At 42.0% G+C, this 20806-nt stretch overlaps 1 protein-coding gene across 1 annotated transcript; it reads right to left on the bottom strand.

The window, feature by feature from the left end:
* Nucleotides 1–7779: 7779 nt before the first annotated feature.
* Nucleotides 7780–16497, bottom strand: fitm2 (fat storage inducing transmembrane protein 2). Its single transcript, XM_068000544.1, has 2 exons — nucleotides 16316–16497; nucleotides 7780–11222 (listed from the first exon to the last, which is right to left on the bottom strand). Exons 1-2 carry the CDS (start codon nucleotides 16486–16488, stop codon nucleotides 10622–10624), a joined length of 774 nt encoding a protein of 257 aa, XP_067856645.1. The 5' UTR covers nucleotides 16489–16497; the 3' UTR covers nucleotides 7780–10621.
* Nucleotides 16498–20806: the final 4309 nt, after the last annotated feature.

Raw genomic sequence — 20806 nt, forward strand, 5'->3', positions numbered from 1 at the left:
AAATAGTGACCACAACATAAGGATTCAATGTACAAACAAAAAAGGATAATGAAGAGTCAAAGATAAGAATACTGGACTGGAAAAAGGTAAACTTCAGAGAGATAAGAAGGGGTCTAGCCCAAGTTAATTGGGCAGAAAAGTTAGCAAACAGGTGAAGAGATCAGCTGTGGGAAATATATGACACAGAATACAAGGTGAGGAGGGTGCATTAAAGAATCAAGTTTGATGGATAAATACAGAGATTAAAACTAAACTTAAAAGGGAGGCATGTAAGAGTTAGGGCTTACAATACTAAAGAAAGTTACAAGGAATACAGAAACTCTAGCAAGGAGTTGAAAAGGGAAATTAGAAGGGCTAATGGGGAATATGAACAAATTGGCTAGCAAATAATAAAAAGGAACTAGTAAGGGCTTTTTCAAGCATTTTAAAAAGTAACAGAATATAGTCCATTCAGGGATGAAAGAGGGAGTTTAATTGTGGAGGATGGAAATACTGTGGAGATATTAAATAAATATTTTGCATCAGCTTTTACAAATGATGGTGGAAGTGAAAATGTAGGAGTACTAGAAGAGGATAGAGAATAACTGTTAGAGGTAACTATAGAAAATGAACCATGTAAGTATAGACTAGTTAGCCTAATGTCAGTTGTGGGCAAACTCTAAGAATCCTTAATTTGAGATGAAATTAGTGAGCATTTTGAAATACAAGGATTAATTAAGGTCAGCCAGCACAGATTTGTTAAAGGCAAGACCTGTTTTGACAAATTAATAGTTGTATTGAAGCAACTCATTGTATATATAAAAGGTAGTGTAATAGATGTACAGTATTTGTATTTTCAAAAAGCAGTTGATAAGGTGTCTCACAGACACTTGTTAGAAAAATTCAGGCACATGGTACAAGAAGAAATGTAGCAACATGGATAGAAAATTGGTTGACAGATAGGAAGACAATGAGTTAGGATAAATGGGTGCTGCTTCATTTGGAGGTTTGCAAGTAGTCCATCCCAGGTGTCAGTGCTGTGTCTACTTTTGTTCAAAGTATATAAATGATTTGGATTTGGGCATACCTCAAAATGTGCTGATGACACAAAAGTAGGGGATTTGGCAAATAGTGAGAACTGTAAAAGGCTTCAAGAAACTATAGACAAGTTAGTGGAATGAACAGAAAGTTGGCAGATCCAATATGAGGCAATACATTTGTGATGAAAAACAAGTAATGGGAGAATACAGTCAATGGTAAGACACTGAAACGTGTGTATGATCAGAGATCTCAGGGCTCGAATGCATAATTCCCTTAAAGTGCAAGTGCAGGTAGGTAAAGATTTAAAAAAGGCTGACAGAAATTCGAGTTTTATAAAGAGGCGCATAGAGTGCGAGAGTAAAGAATAATAAATTTGTACAAAATATTGGTTAGTTAGATCAGTATGTGCAGTTTTTGATGACCCAATATAGAAAGGACATTAAAGCCATAGAGCGCATATAGTTTGATTCACCAGGATGATGCCCAAGATGGGAAAATATAGTTCTTGAGAGATGCAAGATCCTGGGTCTATTTCCACTGGAGTAGGAAAGGCAAAGAGAAAATTTAATAGAGGTTTTTTAAAGTTATGAAGGGTTTTGATTGCGTGAATAAGGAAAAAACTATTGGCTCCGATTGTGGAGTCAGAAATGAAGGATCATTAATTTAAAACAGACACTAAGAACGAGAGGGGTTGTGAAAAATGTTTTTATGCAGAGTTGTTAAGGACTGGTTAAGGTAGATCTCAGAGAGCTGGCACAGACACAATGGACTGAATGGCCACCTCCTGTGCTGCAAACTTTTATGATTCTCTTCATCACCATGTCTAACCTCTCCTTCCTCTCTAAGGTCCTTGTCCATGAGAATGTTGATTTCGATGCAAGTTTGTCCAGGGTTTGACGACATCTGAACGTCAGATATAAAATAAATATTTTAAAAACTCTATAAAATTGTGCATTTAAATGTTTAAAAGCAGCTTAGTCTTTGAGTCACTTTGCACTGCTTGGTTGTTTACAGTAATAGCTGCCACTTAACACCTAGATTTTGCATCTATCTTTTCACCTAGCATGGAGACAGCTAGATATTAAGTGGAAACTAAGTATTAAGTAGTACACAGTTAATATCTGGTATTATGATCCTTGGTGTTGAAATGAAATGGTATCTTCTGACACCAATTTTCTAATCCCCATAAATTTCACACCATGCACAAACTACAGATGAAAAGTGCAAATGGTGAAATGCATTGAAATTAATGAGCTGCATATCAATGGGGATTAGAAAATTGGTATCACCTAATCTGATAGCCATTACAGAGACATGGCTGCAAGATGACAAAGGTTGGAACCTGAATATTCAAGGTTACTTGACATTTCGGAAGGACAGGAAGCTGGGAAAAGGTGGAGGGTTAGCTCTGTTAATTATACTCATGTCATCCTTAATTGAGAGAAATGACCTTAGTTCTAAAGACCAAGATGTAGAATCAGTTTGGGTAGAGATAAGAAATAGTAAAGGCAAGCAGTCGCTTGTGGGAGTAGTTTACAGGCTCCCTAATAGTAACCACACTGTAGGACAGAGTATACAGGAAGAAATAATGGGGCTTGTGAGAAAGGAACAGCAGTAATCATGGGTGATTTTAATCTACATATGGATTGGAAGAATCCGATTGGCAAAGGTAGCCTGGAAGATGAGTTCATAGAGTGCTTTCGGGACAGTTTCTTAGAGCAGCACGTTCTAGAGCCAGAGAGCAGGCTATTCTAGATCTGGTAATGTATAACGAGACAGGATTAATTAATGACCTCATTGTAAAAGAGCCTCTCGGTAGCAGTGATCACAATATGATTGAATTTCGCATTCACTTTGAAGGAGAGAGGAGTAAGTCTAAGACTAGTGTTTTAAATTTAAATAAGGGCAATTATGAGGGCATGAAGACAGAGCTGGCTAAAGTGAACTGGGAACTTAGGTTAAGGGATGTGTCAGTAGAGATGTTGTGGCAGACATTTAATGAGATATTTCATAACACTCAGCAAAGATACACTCCAGTGAGAAACAAAGACTCTAGGGGAAGGATGTATCATCCGTGGCTAACTAAGGAAGTTAAAGATAGTATCAAATTGAAAGAAAACGCATACAATTCCACGAAGATTAGTGGTAGGTCAGAAGATTGGACAGAATATAATAAACAGCAAAGAAGGACTAAAAGAATAATGAGGGAGAAATTAGAGTACAATAGAAAGCTAGCTAGAAATATAAAAACAGATAGTAAGAGTTTCTACAGGTATTCAAAAAGGAAAAGAGTAAGTAAAAAGTGAGTGTTGGTCCTTTAGAGAGAGTTGAGGGAGTTAATAATGGAGAATAAGGAAATGGTGGATGAATTGAACAGGTATTTTGCATCTGTCTTCACTGTAGAGGATACAAATAACATGCCAGAAATAATTGTGAATCAAGACGTGAAAGGGAGGGAGGAAGTTAAAACATTTACAATCACCAGGGAAAGGGTTCTGAAAAAAAATTAGAATTAAAAGCTGACAAGTCCCCAGGTCTTGACGGACTTCATCCTAGGGTCTAAAAAGTGGCTGCAGAGATAGATGCATTGGTATTAATTTTCCAAAATTCCCTAGATTCTGGAAGGGTTCCATCAGGTTGGAAAATTGTGAATGTAACTCCTCTATTCAAGAAAGGAGGGAGACAGAAAGCAGGAAACTACAGGCCAGTTAGCTTAACTTCCTTCGTTGGAAAAATGCTAGAACCTATTATTAAGAAGGTTATAGCAGGGCACTTAGAAAATCTCAATGCAATCAGGCAGAGTCAACGCAGCTTTGTGAAAGGGAAATCGTGTTTGACTTATTTATTAGAGTTCTCTGAGTAAGTAACAAGCAACATGGATAAAGGAGATCCTGTGGATGTGGTGTACTTGGATTTCCAGAAGGCTTTTGGCAAGGTACCACATCAAATGCTACTACACAAAATAAGAGTTCATGATGTAGGGGGTAACATATTGGCATGGATAAAGGTTAGCCAACAGGAAACAGAGAGTAGACCTAAATGGGTCATTTTCAGGTTGGCAAGATGTAGCGAGTGGAGTGCCACATGGATCAGTGCTGGGGCCTCAACTATTTACAATCTATATCAATGACTTGGATGAAGGGACTGAATGTATGGTTACTAAATTTGCTGATGACACAAAGGTAGGTAGGAAAGTTGTGAAGAGGACATAAAGGGGGTGATTTTAAATCCCAAGAACGGGTGGGTTGGGGGCGGGTGGAAATTGAAAATGGTTGTTTTTTGGGTCGCGACCGCAACCCAAGGAACCCTAGTAAAATTGAAGTCAATGGGAATCAGGGGGAAAACTCTCCAGTGGCTGGAGTCATACCTAGCACAAAAGAAGATGGTAGTGGTTGTTGGAGGCCAATCACCTCAGACCCAGGACATTGCTTCAGGAGTTCCTCAGGGCAATGTCCTAGGTCCAACCATCTTCAGCTGCTTCAATGACCTCCCCTCCATCATAAGGTCAGAAATGGGGATGTTCGCTGATGACTGCACAGTGTTCAGTTCCATTCGCAACCCCTCAGATAATGAAGCAGTCCGAGCCCGCATGCAGCAAGACCTGGACAACATCCAGGCTTGGGCTCATAAGTGGCAAGTAACATTCGCGCCAGATAAGTGCCAGGCAATGACCATCTCCAACAAGAGAGAGTCTAACCACCTCCCCTTGATATTCAACGGCATTACCATCACCAAATCCCCCACCAACATCCTGGGGGTCACCATTGACCAGAAACTTAACTGGACCAGCCATATAAATACTGTGGCTACGAGAGCAGGTCAGAGGCTGGGTATTCTGCGGCGAGTGACTCCCCAAAGCCTTTCCACCATCTACAAGGCACAAGTCAGGAGTGTGATGGAATACTCTCCGCTTGCTTAGATGACTGCAGCTCTAACAACACTCAAGAAGCTCAACACCATCCAAGATAAAGCAGCCCGCTTGATTCGCACCCCATCCACCACCCTAAACATTCACTCCCTTCACCACCGGCGCACAGTGGCTGCAGTGTGTGTACCATCCACAGGATGCACTGCAGCAACTTGCCAAGGCTTCTTCGACAGCACCTCCCAATCCCACGACCTCTACCACCTAGAGGGACAAGAGCAGCAGGCACATGGGAACACCACCATCTGCACATTCCCCTCCAAGTCACACACCATCCCAACTTGGAAATATATCGCCGCTGGGTCAAAATCCTGGAACTCCCTTCCTAACAGCACTGTGGGAGAACAGTCACCACACGGGCAGCAGCGGTTCAAGAAGGCGGCTCACCACCACCTTCTCAAGGGCAATTAGGCATGGGCAATAAATGCCGGCCTCGCAAGCGACACCCACATCCCATGAACAAATTTTAAAAAGGCTTTATTTCCGGGTTTAACATTGGCAGGCTTCCCACTGGGAATGCAAAGTCCAAAAATTTTGCGGCTGCGACGCAATAAAACTATTTTCAACTGCCACCCATTCTTGGGGTTTAAAATCACCCCCAAGGAGTCTGCAAAGTGATATAGATAGGTTAAGTGAGTGGGCAAAAATTTGGCAGATGGAGTATAATGTGGGAAAATGTGAACTTGTTCACTTTGGCAGGAGGAATAGAAAAGTAGTATATTATTTAAATGGAGAAAGATTGCAGAACTCTGAGGTACAGAGAGATCTGGGTGTCCTAGTACATGAATCACAAAACGTTAGTATGCAGGTACAGCAAGTGATGAGAAAAGCAAATGGAATGTTGTCATTTATTGCAAGGGGAATAGAACATAAAAGTAGAGATGTTTTGCTATAGTTGTACAGGGCATTGGTGAGACCACATCTAGAATACTGTGTAGTTTTGGTCTCCTTATTTGAGGAAGGACATAATTGCTTTGGAGGCGGTTCAGAGAAGGTTCACTTGACTGATTCCTGGGATGAGGGGGTTATCTTATGAGGAAAGGTTGGACAAGTTGGGCTTGTATACATTGGAGTTTAGAAGAATGAGAGGTGATCTTATTGAAACATACAAGATCCTGAGCGGACTTGAAGGGGTAGATGCTGACAGGATGTTTCCCCTTGTGGGAGAGATAAGAACTAGGGGCCACAGTTTAAAAGTAAGGGGTCGCCCATTTAAGACGGAGATGAGTAGAAATTTTTCTCTGAGGGTTTTGAGTCTGTGGAACTCCCTTCCACAGAGAGCGGTGGAGGCAGGGTCATTGAATATTTTTAAAGCTGAGTTCGATAGATTCCTGATTAACAGGGGAGTCAAAGGTTATAGTAGGTTGACGGGAAAGTTGGGTTGAGGTCACAATCAGATCAGCCACGATCTTATCAAATGGCGGAGCAGGCACGAGGGGCCGAACGCCCTACTCCTGCTCTTAATTCGTATGTTCATATGTAACACCGGACTTTGAACACCAGGTATTGGTACACCATGCATTAATTCCCATACAGTTACAATAGGAAGACTGGGGAAGGAAAAGAAGAAACAAATGGCCAGGGAGAAATTTTATAGCGAGCACTAAATTCCACACAATTTCCACAGCCAGAGGACTAAGTGGTCTGAATAAAGCCAGTGGTCGACTCACCATGGACCATTCATGCAAATCAGCCAACTCAACAATGGCATTTAAAAATGGTGGTGGGGGAGCAGATCACCTGCATCCCTGTATCTACACACTCAAACCAAGGTGGTGGGTGTGAAAAGAGAATAGATTAATAATTGTTTACATCAACGTTCAGCCATCATGTGCATAGATTGAATGTTACTGTTAATTCCATCAAGTCTTCCATTTATATTTATAAAAGCTTGTGCAGCGTACTTTTCATGGTGGCCTCCTCAAAAATTCTTTATTTTGTTTGTTTTACTTAATTTATGTTTTACTGAGAACATAATCTTCAGTGTTCTTACAGTATCAGCTGACAGGCAACAACTTGCATTTATATAGCACCTTTAACATAGTAAAACGTCCCAAGGCGCTTCACAAGGGTGTAATAAGACAAAAACTGACACCAAATCAAAGAAGGAGATACCAGGATTGGTGACTAAAAGCTTGATCAAAGAGGGTCTTAAAAGGAGGAGAGGTTTAGGGAAGGAATTCCAGAGCATAGGGGCTAGATGGCTGAAAGCACAACCACAATGATGGGGTGAAAGGAATGGTGTATGCACGAGGCCAACGTTGGAGGAACGCAGAGATCTTGGAAGGTTGTATGGCTGGAGGAGGTTAAGAGAGATAAGGCAAGAAAACCACTACAAGTGCAATTGAAAAGGCAGCAAAACTCTTTATAGTTTAAAAAAAGTAAATATTTTAATGGAAAAGCACTTAGCTACTGAATTCTGGACATGCAAAACTATGATGTGTGTTACAATTGCATGCTGTTTTTCTCCATTATAGTGTTTCAAACTACAAACTAGGTAGGACAAGAGGCTCTAAAATCTGGGAAAAACCTAAACAGGACTTGGTATAAATGTAAATTTCAGTCAATTTCACTTTCATTAAAACCTGATAAGTTTTTAATATTACTTATATAAAAAGCAATGTCAAATTCCTAAACCATGTACATCCACTGTATTCAAGCCAATTAACTAAATTCCTTTAAGTAGATTATACATTTCATTATGTACAGGTGAAACATTCCAGGACCGTCAATGTAGCCAATAGTATTTTTTTTAATTCTACACACAAGTTGGTTAACAGCACCAGTTCACATTTAAAAAAAAACTGCATTCAAAGCATTGAACAAACTGTGAATCAGATAAACATTATTTTAATATAAATTCTTGCTTTGTGAATAAAACTGACAAAAAGTGGTTAACAGGAACAGATTGTGTCAACATTTTGGCTTAAATGCTGTATTTTCACTTTATAGCATTACCCCAGCAGAGTTCTCGATTGTTCCCCTCACTGTCCACTGGACTGTCAATAACTGCTGCCATGCAATGTATCTCTCTCTCAAAAATACAATACACACACAGTATATGGAGATAGATACACTTCTGTCCTGGCAATTTGCTCTCAACATCTCAAAAAAAAATCTTAGTTGCAGCACACCACAGTTCATTTTTTGGTTAGAACAATATAACATTATAAATGTCAACACTTTAGAAAGAGGATCACTTCTTAAACCCATCAGGCACTAGAAATATTGGGACACAAATACATTGTCAGCAGTGTTCTCCAGAAGCACTTGGAGGATTACAGCCCATCACTCAGTTTTGACGGTAAAATTGTCAAAACTATGATGTGTGTTACAATTGCATGCTGTTTTTCTCCATAGTGTTTCAAACTACAAATACTTATTGTCACCAAGTATCTTAGGAGAATCACAGTAAAGTTTAAGCATCATCCCAGCTCCAGAAGAGAAGCAACTCCAGTCGACTTGTTGGAAGTAAACAGAATACTTGCAGGAACAGATACAGGCACCATACAACAAATATTACTCCTCTACTGACTACATTATTACATAATTTAATATGGGTTTCGAAATACAGAGCTGCTTTTACTACAAAGGAAGTACTAATAAATACATCCATCAGACTTTAACTGGCTGGTAAATGCTTCATTTAATTAGCATATTGGACCAATTTGCTTGACTTAAAAGTTTCAAAGCAAAGGCTAACTAAGTGAACATATTACACTTCTGTTGAAAGTCTTTTCTTTTAATTTGTTCACGGGATGTGGGCGTTGCAGGCCTTGCCAGCAACGCCCATCCCTAATTGCCCTTGAGAAGGTGGTGGTGAGCCGCCTTCTTGAACCACCGCGGTCCGTGTGGTGAAGGTTCTCCCACAGTGCTGTTAAGTAGGGAGTTCCAGGATTTTGACCTAGCGACGATGCAGGAACAGCGATATATTTCCAAGTCGGGATGGTGTGTGACTTAGAGGGGAATGCGCAGGTGGTGTTGTTCCTATGTGCCTGCTGCCCTTGTCCTTCTAGGTGGTAGAGGTCGCAGGTTTGGGAGGTGCTGTCAAAGAAACCTTGGCGAGTTGCTGCAGTGCATCTTGTAGATGGTACACACTGCAGCCGCGGTGCGCCGGTGGTGAAGGGAGTGAATGTTTAAGGTGGTGGATGGGGTGCGAATCAAGCGGGCTGCTTTGTCCTGGATGGTGTTGAGCTTCTTGAGTGTTATTGGAGCTGCACTCATCCAGGCAAGTGGAGAGTATTCCATCACACTCCTGACTTGTGCCTTGTAGATGGTGGATAGGCTTTGGGGATTCAGGAGGTGAGTCACTTGCCGCAGAATACCCAGCCGCTGACCTGCTCTTGTAGCCACAGTATTTACGTGGCTGGTCCAGTTAAGTTTCTGGTCAATGGTGACCCCCAGGATGTTGGTGGGGGATTCGGCAATGGTAATACCATTGAATGTCAAGGGGAGGTGGTTAGACGCTCTCTTGTTGGAGATGGTCATTGCTTTGCACTTGTCTGGCGCAATGTTACTTGCCACTTATCAGCCCAAGCCTGGATGTTGTCCAGGTCTTGCTGCATGCAGGCAATGACTGCTTCATTATCTGAGTTAAATTAGAAGGCCTATGTACTGATACTAAGTAGTAGCAAATGCAACTAAAACCAATTTGTCTGAATTTTTCTACTAATTGCCATCACTGGATAATTTTTCACTATACATATATTTGTACACAATTTTTAAAAATGTCCAAGGGTTTAGGGAAATAAAAGTTTCTCAATGTAATTACTGATTACAGCTATTTCATGCACAGAATTTTTTTTAAACTTCTCTCATATGACAGAACCAAAAGTTAAAATAAAGGATGCATGAGCAGTCTGCAAAAAAATTGTACAAAGATAATGAAGAATGGGCTAAAAAAAATGGAGACTTAAAAGATACAAACTAGGAAAAATAGACAAATGGATACAATAACAACCAGCTTAATAATGAACTATTTAATTCTAAATAACAAATGAAAATTGTGGAGATGACTGGTTAAAAATTTGCTGATAGAATTTTAAACTTTGTGGGTGATAGCATAATATAATCTAATCAAGATCAAGAGAAGCACAATAATGGCCAGTATCTCCTGCAACATAATGCCAATTATTATTATTCCACAATTGCACTTGAGCTACTCTATGGCAACAAATTCAGATATACTGTGAGCTGCAGGTGCAACTTTACCTCATTTAAAATACTGCTGCTTGAAAATCCTATTTGTGCCAGTAATCAAAATTCAAATTGAATTAGTCTAACACAGAAATTGAAATCTAATCTTTTGTAGCCTCTGCAACTGAACTTTAGAATCCACCTCAGTAAGGCACACAAAAAGGGCAATGCGAGGAACTCCTGAAAAGCTAATACAATATAAAAAGTTCCTAACACAAGTGCATTTTTTAAACCATATTCAGTTTATCCATTGTTGGCATGCAAACTGGTTACACTTCATCACTGGTGTTCGATATCAACCCTTGCCTCTGCTCACCAAATGATCCAGGTCCATGTATGGAGAATACTGATTATTTGCATATACATTGTATTGACAAAATAGATAGTCCTTATGCTTAGAACTTGGGAGACAAGGGTGTTTTTCTTATTTGCCTGCAGTCAATATAAATTCTGCTCTTCGTACTTGAACATCTCTGATTACTACTCCTTTTTGTTCCCAATTTCAGGTGGCAGTCCAGGGGAAAATGGTTTCTTATACCAAAACCTGTATGTTCCATACCAAGGAGAAATTCCAAAAATGGTTCCGATGAACTTATGAGGCATATCATGAAAATACACTGCAGTACAGAAAAACATCCAAACCCACAACAGAAGCAAGGCATTTAAAGCAATAAAGAGTGACTTAATGATTGTAGCTGTAGCCTTTCCTGGCTTTTGCTCCACCTTGTGAAGTTCATTCATGACTGCTATTTCTTCTATTATCATCAGTGCACAGTACGACAATAAGAAGCAGTGACCAGAGATGTCGAAGCCAAGCCACAAATGGCCTTGTTTCTTGCAAGCGTGTAGGTTTTCAAATTCGTGGAGAATGGTCATATTCTGAGATTCGTAGCACTCACCCGTAAAGTTTTCAATAACGTGAAAGATCCTCGTGCTAAGAAACCAAACAGCAGTTCCTACCACACATGAAGTTAAGCGACGTACTGCAAACAGAACATCCCTTTGAACAAAGTAGTTTGAGGTGAAAATAAAAGGAAGCAGCAGGCCCACGGTCCAACCCCAAGAAAATTTGACAAAGTACCTACAAGAGAATATTTTTAAATAACTTTAATACCAAGATAGTTCCTGAATGTTCTTTCTTACATTTTCAATTTAGGGGCTGGTGCAGCATTAAATAACTTATTGCTTATGTTCCTCACTGCGCACCAACACTTAAATATAGCTCCAATTAAAATTTATATGTTGTTGAATTTTTTCAGTTTTTAAAATCGAAGTATTTCTTACAAACCATATTATCTTAGATCTATGGAATAACTCAGTTTTCCCCTATAGTGATTGTCATCTAAGTTTTAATAGTTCTCTCTAAAAACATTAAAGAGGTTAATGAATTGAAAGGGTGGTTAGAAAAACTCTACACAATCAATGTTTAGAATGTGAAATTCTCTATCACAAACCATTTGAAGCAGAATTCATAAATTCTTTTAACAGGGAATTAGATAGTTGTTTGCAAAAACAGAAATATTAAAGGGTATGGCGAGCATGCGGGACAGTGGGATTAGATTGGGTGGCTCACAGAAAAATACCGGCACAGACTTAAAGGGCTGAATTGCGTGTTTCTGTGCTGTTCTATGAAAAGCAAGTAGCCTCACCATAAATTCATTTCAACTAAATGTTACTTTTACAGAGTTTTGAGGGTACTCATACTAAGCTGTAATCACCACATTCTTTTTTTACTTTGACAGTTGGCAGCCGAAGTAAAACGAAGTAGTTTCATTCCATGCAGCAACATTTTTACTTGTGGGCTACTTCCCTACAATATTCTGAAATAAAATTTGCTTTAGGGCTGCAATATGAATAGTAGCAAGAGTCTTCTGTCCATCTCAATATAACCACTATCTCTGTGCTCAAGTGCAATATCCCTCACTTCTGTTTTGTGAAAACATGTAAGGAAAAAATGGACACCAAGCGAAAGGAGATTTTTGGAGAGGCGACCAAAAATGGTCAAGAACTGGATTTTAAGGAAGTTCTTAAAAGGGATGAGGGTTTAGGAGAATTCCAGAGCATTCAGTTTAAGTGGCCGAAGGCACGGCCACCAATGGTGGGGTGAAGGGGGATGCACATGACGCCAGTCATAGGAACAGAGAGCAGGCGGGACCGGGGCATAGATTGCAAGGCAGCAGAAGGTTACAGCAATGGGATGGGGCAAAGCCTGAAGAGAACTAAACGCAAGGATAAGAATTTTTAATTTGAGGTGTTGGGAGACCAGAAGCCAATGCAGGTCAGCATGGAAGCAGTAGGACTTGGTGCAGGATAAGGTACAGGCTGCAGAATTTTGGATAAGCTGAAGTTCACGGAAGATGGAGGCTAGGAGGCCGGCCACGACAGCATTGGAATAATCGAGTCTGGAGGTGACAAAAGCATGGATGAAGGTTTCAGCAGATGGGCTGATGCAGTGTGGAAACAGGCAATGTTATGGAGTTGGAAGGTGGTGGTCTTTATGATGGAGAGGATATGAGGTGGGAAACTCAGCTCAGGATCAAACAGAACTCCAAGGTTGCAAACAGTCCGATTCAGCCGGAGACAGTCATGGGGAGGGGAGTGGGATCAATGGTATAGGTACAGAGTTTATATGGAGATCAAAGACAATGGCTTTGGTCTTACCAATGTTTAACTGAGGAAATTGCTGCTCATAAAAAACGGATGACGGACAAGCAATCTGACAACATAGAGGCAGCGGTGGTGGAGGTAGAGTTGGTGTCATTAGCATACATTTGGAAACTGACACCATGTCCACGGATGATGTAGATGAGGAAGAGGAGGGGGCCAAGGAAAGACCCTTGGGAGGACACCTGAAGTAACAGTGCAGGGACAGGAAAAGAAGCAATTGCTGGAAATGCTCTGGCTACAATCAGATAGGTAAGAGTGGAACCAAGCGAGGGCAGTGTTACTGAGCTGGACAAGAGGAGTGGCACTGGAGGAGGATTGTGTAGCTGATCGTCAAAGGCTGCAGAGAAGGCGATGAGGACAAGGAGGGATAATGCACCATGTTCACAATCACAGAGGATATCATTTGATATCCATTTCAGTGCTGTGGTAGAGGTAGAAACCTGCATGGAGAGATTCAAACAGAGTATTGGGAAAGGTGGGCATAGATTTGGGAGGCAACAACACGGTCAAGGGTTTTGGAGTAGTTTGCAAGGACTGATGGGTAAAGGGTAGTTTTTTTTTGAGGAAAGGAGTGATAAGTGATTTTGAAAGGTCGAGTAGGTTCCTCTATGGGCATATTCAGAACTTTACACAATGGATCATAAAATTGTCAGCAAGTTCAAACAACTAGATGGCTCAGGCTTACAGAGTTGAAATGCAACAGGGTCTCCACTTGCAATTTTGAACTTTGCTCACAGCGGTTTCATATTCAGCTCAACTCTGGAAACTAAAATTGTTGTAGTACAATGAGCCGAATGGCCTCCTTCTGTGCTGTAAACATTAACTTCAAAATATCCACCCTTAATGTACTTTAGCCAACTACATTTGGATGCAGGCAGCGTTGGCTTCAAATAAGTGAAAAATAATGATATTGAGTGCATATATAGCTATAAAGTTTTGATGTATGCTTTCAAATTCATTAATGAAACTTTTTCCAGTATAAATTAAAAATAAAAAAGGAATTAAAGCAAAAATAGTAGAATTACTTAATTATTTTCTAGACATATTCGCCAGGGTGGAAAATACTGGCTCACTATCCAATTATTGTCATGCGATGAATATCCTAGAGGATTTTGAAACCAGTAAAGGGAGGTATTTGTAAGTTAAGTAGACTGAAAACTAACAAATCCCTTGGGCCAGATGGCCTAAATGCTACAGTGCTGGAGGAAATTAGAGGAGTATTGGCTATACTGGAGAGACTCCACAAGCTGTAGCCTGAAAGCATATCTACGTAACAGAAGCTATAGTTGATAGAGGAAATCCCAATAATACTTTATTGAGGCTTTCAGAAAGCCTGATTAAGAGAGAGATCCATGGGGATCCATGAGAGAACACAGAACTAGATAAAAAGTTGGACAAAAAAAAAGGAAGCAGCCAATTCTTCTGAGAGGTGTAGTGTCAAACACGAGGGGAGGGGAGGTGTGCAATGAAGTATCACAGGGCTCAGTATTAGGGTATGTCCAATCTCATAAAGGCATTAATTTGCAGATCATATAGGGGAGAAGGGACAGAGGATGCAGTTAGCCATTTGTAGAAGGATTTATATCAGTTAAGCAACTGGGCAGACAGATAGCAAATTAAATTTAATACCAACAAACACAAAGTATTGCATATTGGGTAAAAAAAATGAACATAAGCAAAAGGCAAATTTAGAAAGGGATCTGGCAAACAGTAGAAACACATTCAATGTTAGAATAATGTGGAGACGCATTGAACAGCATTCCTGTGCTCCTCCAATTCTGGCCTCTTGTACATCTCCGACTTCCTTCGCTCCACAAATGGCAGGTGTGCCTTCCGCTGTCTAGGCCTTAAGCTCTGGAATTCCCTCCCTAAACAACTCTCGCCTCGCTTTCCTCCTTTAAGATGCTACTTGAAACCTACCTCTTTGACCAAGCTTTTGGTCCGCTGTCCTAATGTCTCCTTTGGCTTGTGTCAATTTATGACTGATTACACTCCTGTGAAGCACCTTGGGGCATTTTACCACATTAAAGGTGGTAACTGCCTGCTTGCTACTTGGTTTCTGTTCTTTTGGTCTTGCTCAGTGTATTGGAAAGTAGCCACAGATCAACATTATTGACTATTGACTAATTGACTATTGACTATATGCAAGTTGTCGTTGTTATTAGATAGTTGCATATGTGCATTAAACAAGTCCAAGAAAAAAATTATTAACCTTTTATGTAGATTTTTGTGGAGTAGTGAAGCCAAGCAGAACCAGTTATTTGACAGTGTATAGCCAAGCACTTTTTGCAACAAAAATCTTTCCACAGGCACTGAAGACTCCAATAATAAAATCTTTCAGCTAAGGTTTGAAACTGTAGTGCCCCACAGTTGTTGCTATATTCCCCCTCCAGTTTATATGGAATTAATATATTTTCTTTCAAGCATTATCTACCATGAAGATATTTAAACTTTTACAGTGGAGATAAATTTCGAGAGCAGTTTCTGTTCTCACAACACTACCTCCACACTAATTCAGAGAGCAGAGCATGTGGTACCAGTGCCAGCAGATCAATGTTCCTTAGATTGTCTTCCACTCCAACTAGGATTATGGACAGTGCAAAGGCTTTTTCTTCTCTTACTTGCTTCTCTCAAGGCAAGGACTCAGGCTGGGTTACCATTCAACAAGCACCAGTAGTCGTCCGCTACCTTACTCATGTAGCTGTTCTTCCCATGTGATCCTAGACAGTAATCATCCATTGGTTATTCAACCATTGAGGGCATCACAACTGAGCCTAACATTGTCCTCTCCCGACAGCACTTTCCAGCATGGGTCTCTGGACATCAGACAGGGTCAGGAATTCAGAAAATCACAAACCACTTTGCAGGAACATTTAAAATGTACTGTAAATGCACCAGCCAGTAAATATGCCCACTGACTAAGCCCCAAGGAAGCCCAGTTTAAGCAATTTCTGCCTGGCACCAACAATGAACTTTTGTACTGTAAACTCCCTCTGTTTCGCACTGGTGTCAATTTGGACTGCCTCCACCTTTACATGTAGTTACAGCACAGAAACAGGCTATTCAGCCCAACTTGTCTAAGCTCTACATGAGTCTCCTCCCACCCGTCTTCATCTAACCCCATCAGCATATCCTTTTATTCCATTCTCCCTCGAGCTGATCATGCTTCCCCTCAAATACATCTATACTATTTGCTTCTTCCACTCCTTGTGATAGCGCATTCTTACCACTCTTTGGGTGGAGAAATTTATCCCAAATTCCCCACTGGATTAATTAATGTTATATTTATGACCTCTAGTTTTGGAACCCCCCCACAAACGCTAACATCTTTAAGCTGCATTTACACCATAACCAGTTATCAGCGTGTAGTTAGCAGCACAGGTGGGGAAAGTGCAACTGCCGCTACTGCAGGTTTAATGTGTGGGAGGCAGTGTCGCTGCTGCAGCGCCCAGGCCTCGTCAGGCCGAGCGGCGCCGGGGCCGGGGCCCAGCTCCTTCCAATACTCACACGTTCAGGACATTGCGCCGGTTGGAGAAGTAGGACTCGGCCAGGGGCTGGGTGGCTTTAAGGACGGAGCCGCCGAGGGTGATGAGACCGAGCAGCAACGCCAGGTAGCGGCGCAGCCAGTCCCGGTGAAGAGCCATCACCAGACCCACGAACTCATCCAACGACATCTTCATCCCGTCCACTCCCTCTAACAGCGACCGCCCTCCCCGGCATCGCATTGGTGGGAAATACACTGCTCACATGATGGACAGTTAAAGGGCCAGGCCCTCTTAAAAGGCTAATACTTTCAAAGTCATTGCTGTAATATCCGTCTCAATCAAGAGTTAGTCGTGAACTTTCGAATAACATTCGGTTCAGTTAAAATGTATTTGGATCCTACAGTGGAAAGAGGAGGAACAAAAGTTTTAACAATAAACATATCAACCAGTCACAGGGGGAAAAAGAAAGCCGCCCAAACAGATATGTAGTCAGTCGTGCAAGACACTGAACAAAATGACAGATAGGACTTGGGATTCAATCAAATGCCCTCTTATAGTTTCTCTAGGTTTGGTCTGGAGGATCAGGCCCTGCCCACCACCCCACCATGCACACATTAGCTTTCGAAATCCGTGCTGCAGCAACTGAGAACTAAAGTGGACATCTCTGCCACTGCTGTTGGCTGTGTTCATATACCCATCTGTGCATCTGTCAAGAATGCATAAGCCCATTTTAATGCGAAGGATTTCTGTTTTATGAATGTACATGTGACATGTGGTTCCAGGAATACCATCTTAGACATGTGTGTTAATCTTCTAGATTGCACCAATGATTCATCTTTCTGTTCCAATTCAGAAATATGGCAGCAAAATTCAGGAGAGCTTGACTGCTGAATTGCTGCTAAGGAATAATTACATTGTTAATACCTGTTGCTGGGGGCTAAATGAACCAAAATGGGAAATAAAATATCAAACATATGCTATAGAATATATGTAAATGCAAAAATACATACAGTGCAATGCCTGTTTGTACGTACACACAATATAGTAGAATTTATAACGCCATAACTTCTTATAAGTTGCAGTGTTGTTCCCAACCAATTGAGATCAGCAACTGTCAGCATAAGACAAATCTCAAAATACCAATACTTCCACCACAGCCTAAATACAGAACAAAGGGAATGTGCTATTTCTGCACCATTAGCTGCATCAAAGACAGAAACTGGTGGAAACATTCAGCAGGTCAGTCAGAATCTGTGAAAACAGATGAGTTAATAACTGCAGTCCTTTACTATAGCTTCCACTTTCTCTTCGACAGGAAGTGATGGCTGAGGAGGAGGGATGGTTTGGTGCTTGGACCCTCCATCAGAACAACGTGCTAGCGGGGTGGTCTGCACCTTCAGTATTGACCTGCTTTTTTCTTCTCTCAGGCATTTGGTCTGCTGGAACTTGCTTCACTTTGCCAGTTTTTCATGCTTCTATTCTACCTGCCTTATCCCCCACTGCCTCAGCTATTCACATCTTCTTTGTGTCTTGTAAATGCATTTAATTACATTATGGCTTTTCTTCTCTCAATTAATATCAGCCATTTAACTATCTCCTGTCCCACAAGCATTTTACAGTTATTTTATTTTTTTCTCATGAGTATGTGTTCTTTTCCCCTTCCCTTCCATTTGTTCTGTTCTTTTTTCAGTGCTGTTTATCTGTAATATCTCCAGTTCTGATGAAAAGTCCACACCTGATATGTTAACTTGTTCTCTCAACCGATGTCTTTTCTTAATAAAACCAGAAGGAAACCATGGGTTGGTTGCCCTGGTGTCATCAAACAAAAACAAACAAAAGTGCCCCCTTTTTAGAGGGGCATAACTAATAAAGAACTAAATCATAAAACAAAGGAAGGTTTGCAGCGGGGGGTCGACTGGGCGCGTGGGTAATGCGCCCAGTGAAATTGGGGTGCTCTGCAAGCAGTCACAGGCTAATTGCAGCCACTTACCTGTGCTTCCGGGTTTCGCGCTGGAAAGCTGCGCAGTGGGCGGACTGTGCATGTGTAGCATAGGCTGTCAGCTGGAAGACCCCTATTTAAAGGGGCAGTCCTCCACTGACTGATGCTGCAGAAAATAGGAAAAATTACCGCATGGAACAGCCCACGGGGAAGGCTGCTCCCAGGTTTAATGATGCCTCACTCCAGATCTTATTGGATGGAGTGAGGAGGAAGGGGAGGACAGAGATCTTCCCCCCGGCGGGCGGGAGGAAGCGGCCTGCCTCTGCCACCAAGAAGGTCTGGCTCGAGATGGCAGAGGAGGTCAGCTACACCACCAACATATCGCCCACCTGCATACAGTGCAGGAGGCGCTTCAATGACCTAAGTAGGTCAGCCAAAGTGAGTACACTTATTCCCCTACACTCCGTCTGCCATATCACCGCCCCCACTCCACATCTCCTTCTGCACTGCCAACACTACTCTGTCACATCACTCCTCACACCCACTCAAACCTCATCCTCATCTTACCTGCACTTATTCACCTCGCCAGTACTCATCCCGCCACTACCACTCAACCCAATCCTCATACAATCTCATGGCTCTATCTCATACTCACCCTCTCATGCATCTCTTTCACAGTCAGCCTCACTCAACCTGCCACTACCTGTGCTGCAGCCATAGGACATGCATCACATATGTGCAGCAGGAAGCGTAAGGCAAACGTGTTGTGAGCATGAAGGGGATGCACAAGGGTGTTTGAGGGTTTGTCATGGTTTTTACTTATATTTGATTTTTGATCAACTCACATAACATATTATATTGTCACCACTACTGCCACGTCTTTGCGAATCTTGTCTGGTTTGTGCAATAATGCCCTTTCCTGAGGATCATTATGAAGACCCACAACTGATGCCACCCATTGTGTCACTGCAGAGTGGGTGTAGGTGTATCTGCAGGCTCTTTTGTGCAGACGACTGAGAGACGTCGGCGATGTCCCTGATGGCACCCTGGAAGGATGCGGAGGAGAAGTTGTTGAGGGCAGTGGTGACTTTGACAGTGACAGGTAAGAAGATGGTGCTCGGGCCAGCCGGGAGCAGCTCGGCATGAAGGAGGCTGCAGATGTCCATGACAACATGTCGAGTGACTCTGAGCCTCCGTGTGCACTACTGCTTAGTGAAGTCCAGGAAGCTGAGCCTCGGTCTGTAGACCCTGTGGCGAGGGTGGTGCCTTCTGCGACGCATCTCTCCCTGCCGTTGCCCTCCCTCCTGCTGTGCATTTGGATATGTCACAGCACTGTGTTGTGGAGCTCCACATGTCAGAGGTGGACAGCGTGGCCGGCGAGTCTGGTGATGCTGTTCGTCCTCCGAGGAGGTCATGACTGCAGCTACGGCAGCCCCCATCCGGAAGATGTACATTTGAGGGGGTCCGCAAGGTAGGTAAATGTGTCTGGACACCAGGATAAGTGTGCAAGTTGGTGAATTTTATTCTTAGAGGGAGGGTGGTGGAGGCCAAACTTTGTCCAAAGTGACAGAGTGGCCACCTGCAATGAGTGAGGGTCTCCCCCTACCACCTGTCAAATGGACCTTTGCAGCTGCCACAGGATGATGGATGCAATATGTCCATTTGAACTGGGAGTGTTTCCCCCAGTATGGGAAACAGTCCCAGTTGTTTGCAAAATCCCACCCCTCCTAAAATATCATGTTAATCAGGTCTCTAAACGACCTGAAATACCTAAATAAATACTTTAAGTGGCACCCCGCCGGCTTTAATTGCCGGCGGGAGTTCCACATGCGGGGGCTGCGCGCGCATGTCAGCGCATCACTGGGGAACCCGGAAGTGGGTGGGTTGGAGCCGGGCTCCGGACCCGCCCTGGGAATCCCCGATTTTTGCAGCCCCCCCTGCCACGAGCGCACCCGCTCGGGGGTGCGAAAATCAAGCCCTGTGTGTTCTTACTCCAGGGCAACCCGGGCGTAGACAAGGCCGCGGAAGAGAGGCAGGCAGCCAGAGCGAGGCTGCTCACAGGCCACGTCTCCACAGATGCTGACTGACCTGCAGAGTGTTTCCAGTATTTTCTGTTTTTGTTTCAGATATCCAGCATTTGCAGTTTTTTGCTTTCTGTTTACCATTAGCGGCATGTCTATTGCTTAGCAACTTACAGACACTGTCTCACCATTAACATGATTCATTTTTTAAAAACTGGGGTTTACTTGGAGCAGGGATGATTTATTCCTTTGGGTTATGAAATGAGAAACTGTATTTCTTTTAAAAAAGGGATAATTTATAAAAACCTAATAATGTTTATTGAGGGATTTGTCCGTTGCTTGATAATGTGATCTTTCACAACTTTACACACAGCAATTGTTAATGAGTTCCATCATCTGAGAACAACACTCTGAAAGAGCAGAAAACTCTCAACAATTGTTACAACATTTCTATAAATAATATAGTTCCTATCAGGCTCTTGTAGAGTCTGTGAAACTTGAGACCATTGCAGTTGATAATACCGTAAATTCAAAATTGTTGTTTAATCAAAAA

The sequence above is a fragment of the Heptranchias perlo genome, chromosome 19, assembly GCF_035084215.1.
Source record: "Heptranchias perlo isolate sHepPer1 chromosome 19, sHepPer1.hap1, whole genome shotgun sequence".
In the NCBI taxonomy this organism is placed as follows: Eukaryota; Metazoa; Chordata; class Chondrichthyes; order Hexanchiformes; family Hexanchidae; genus Heptranchias; species Heptranchias perlo.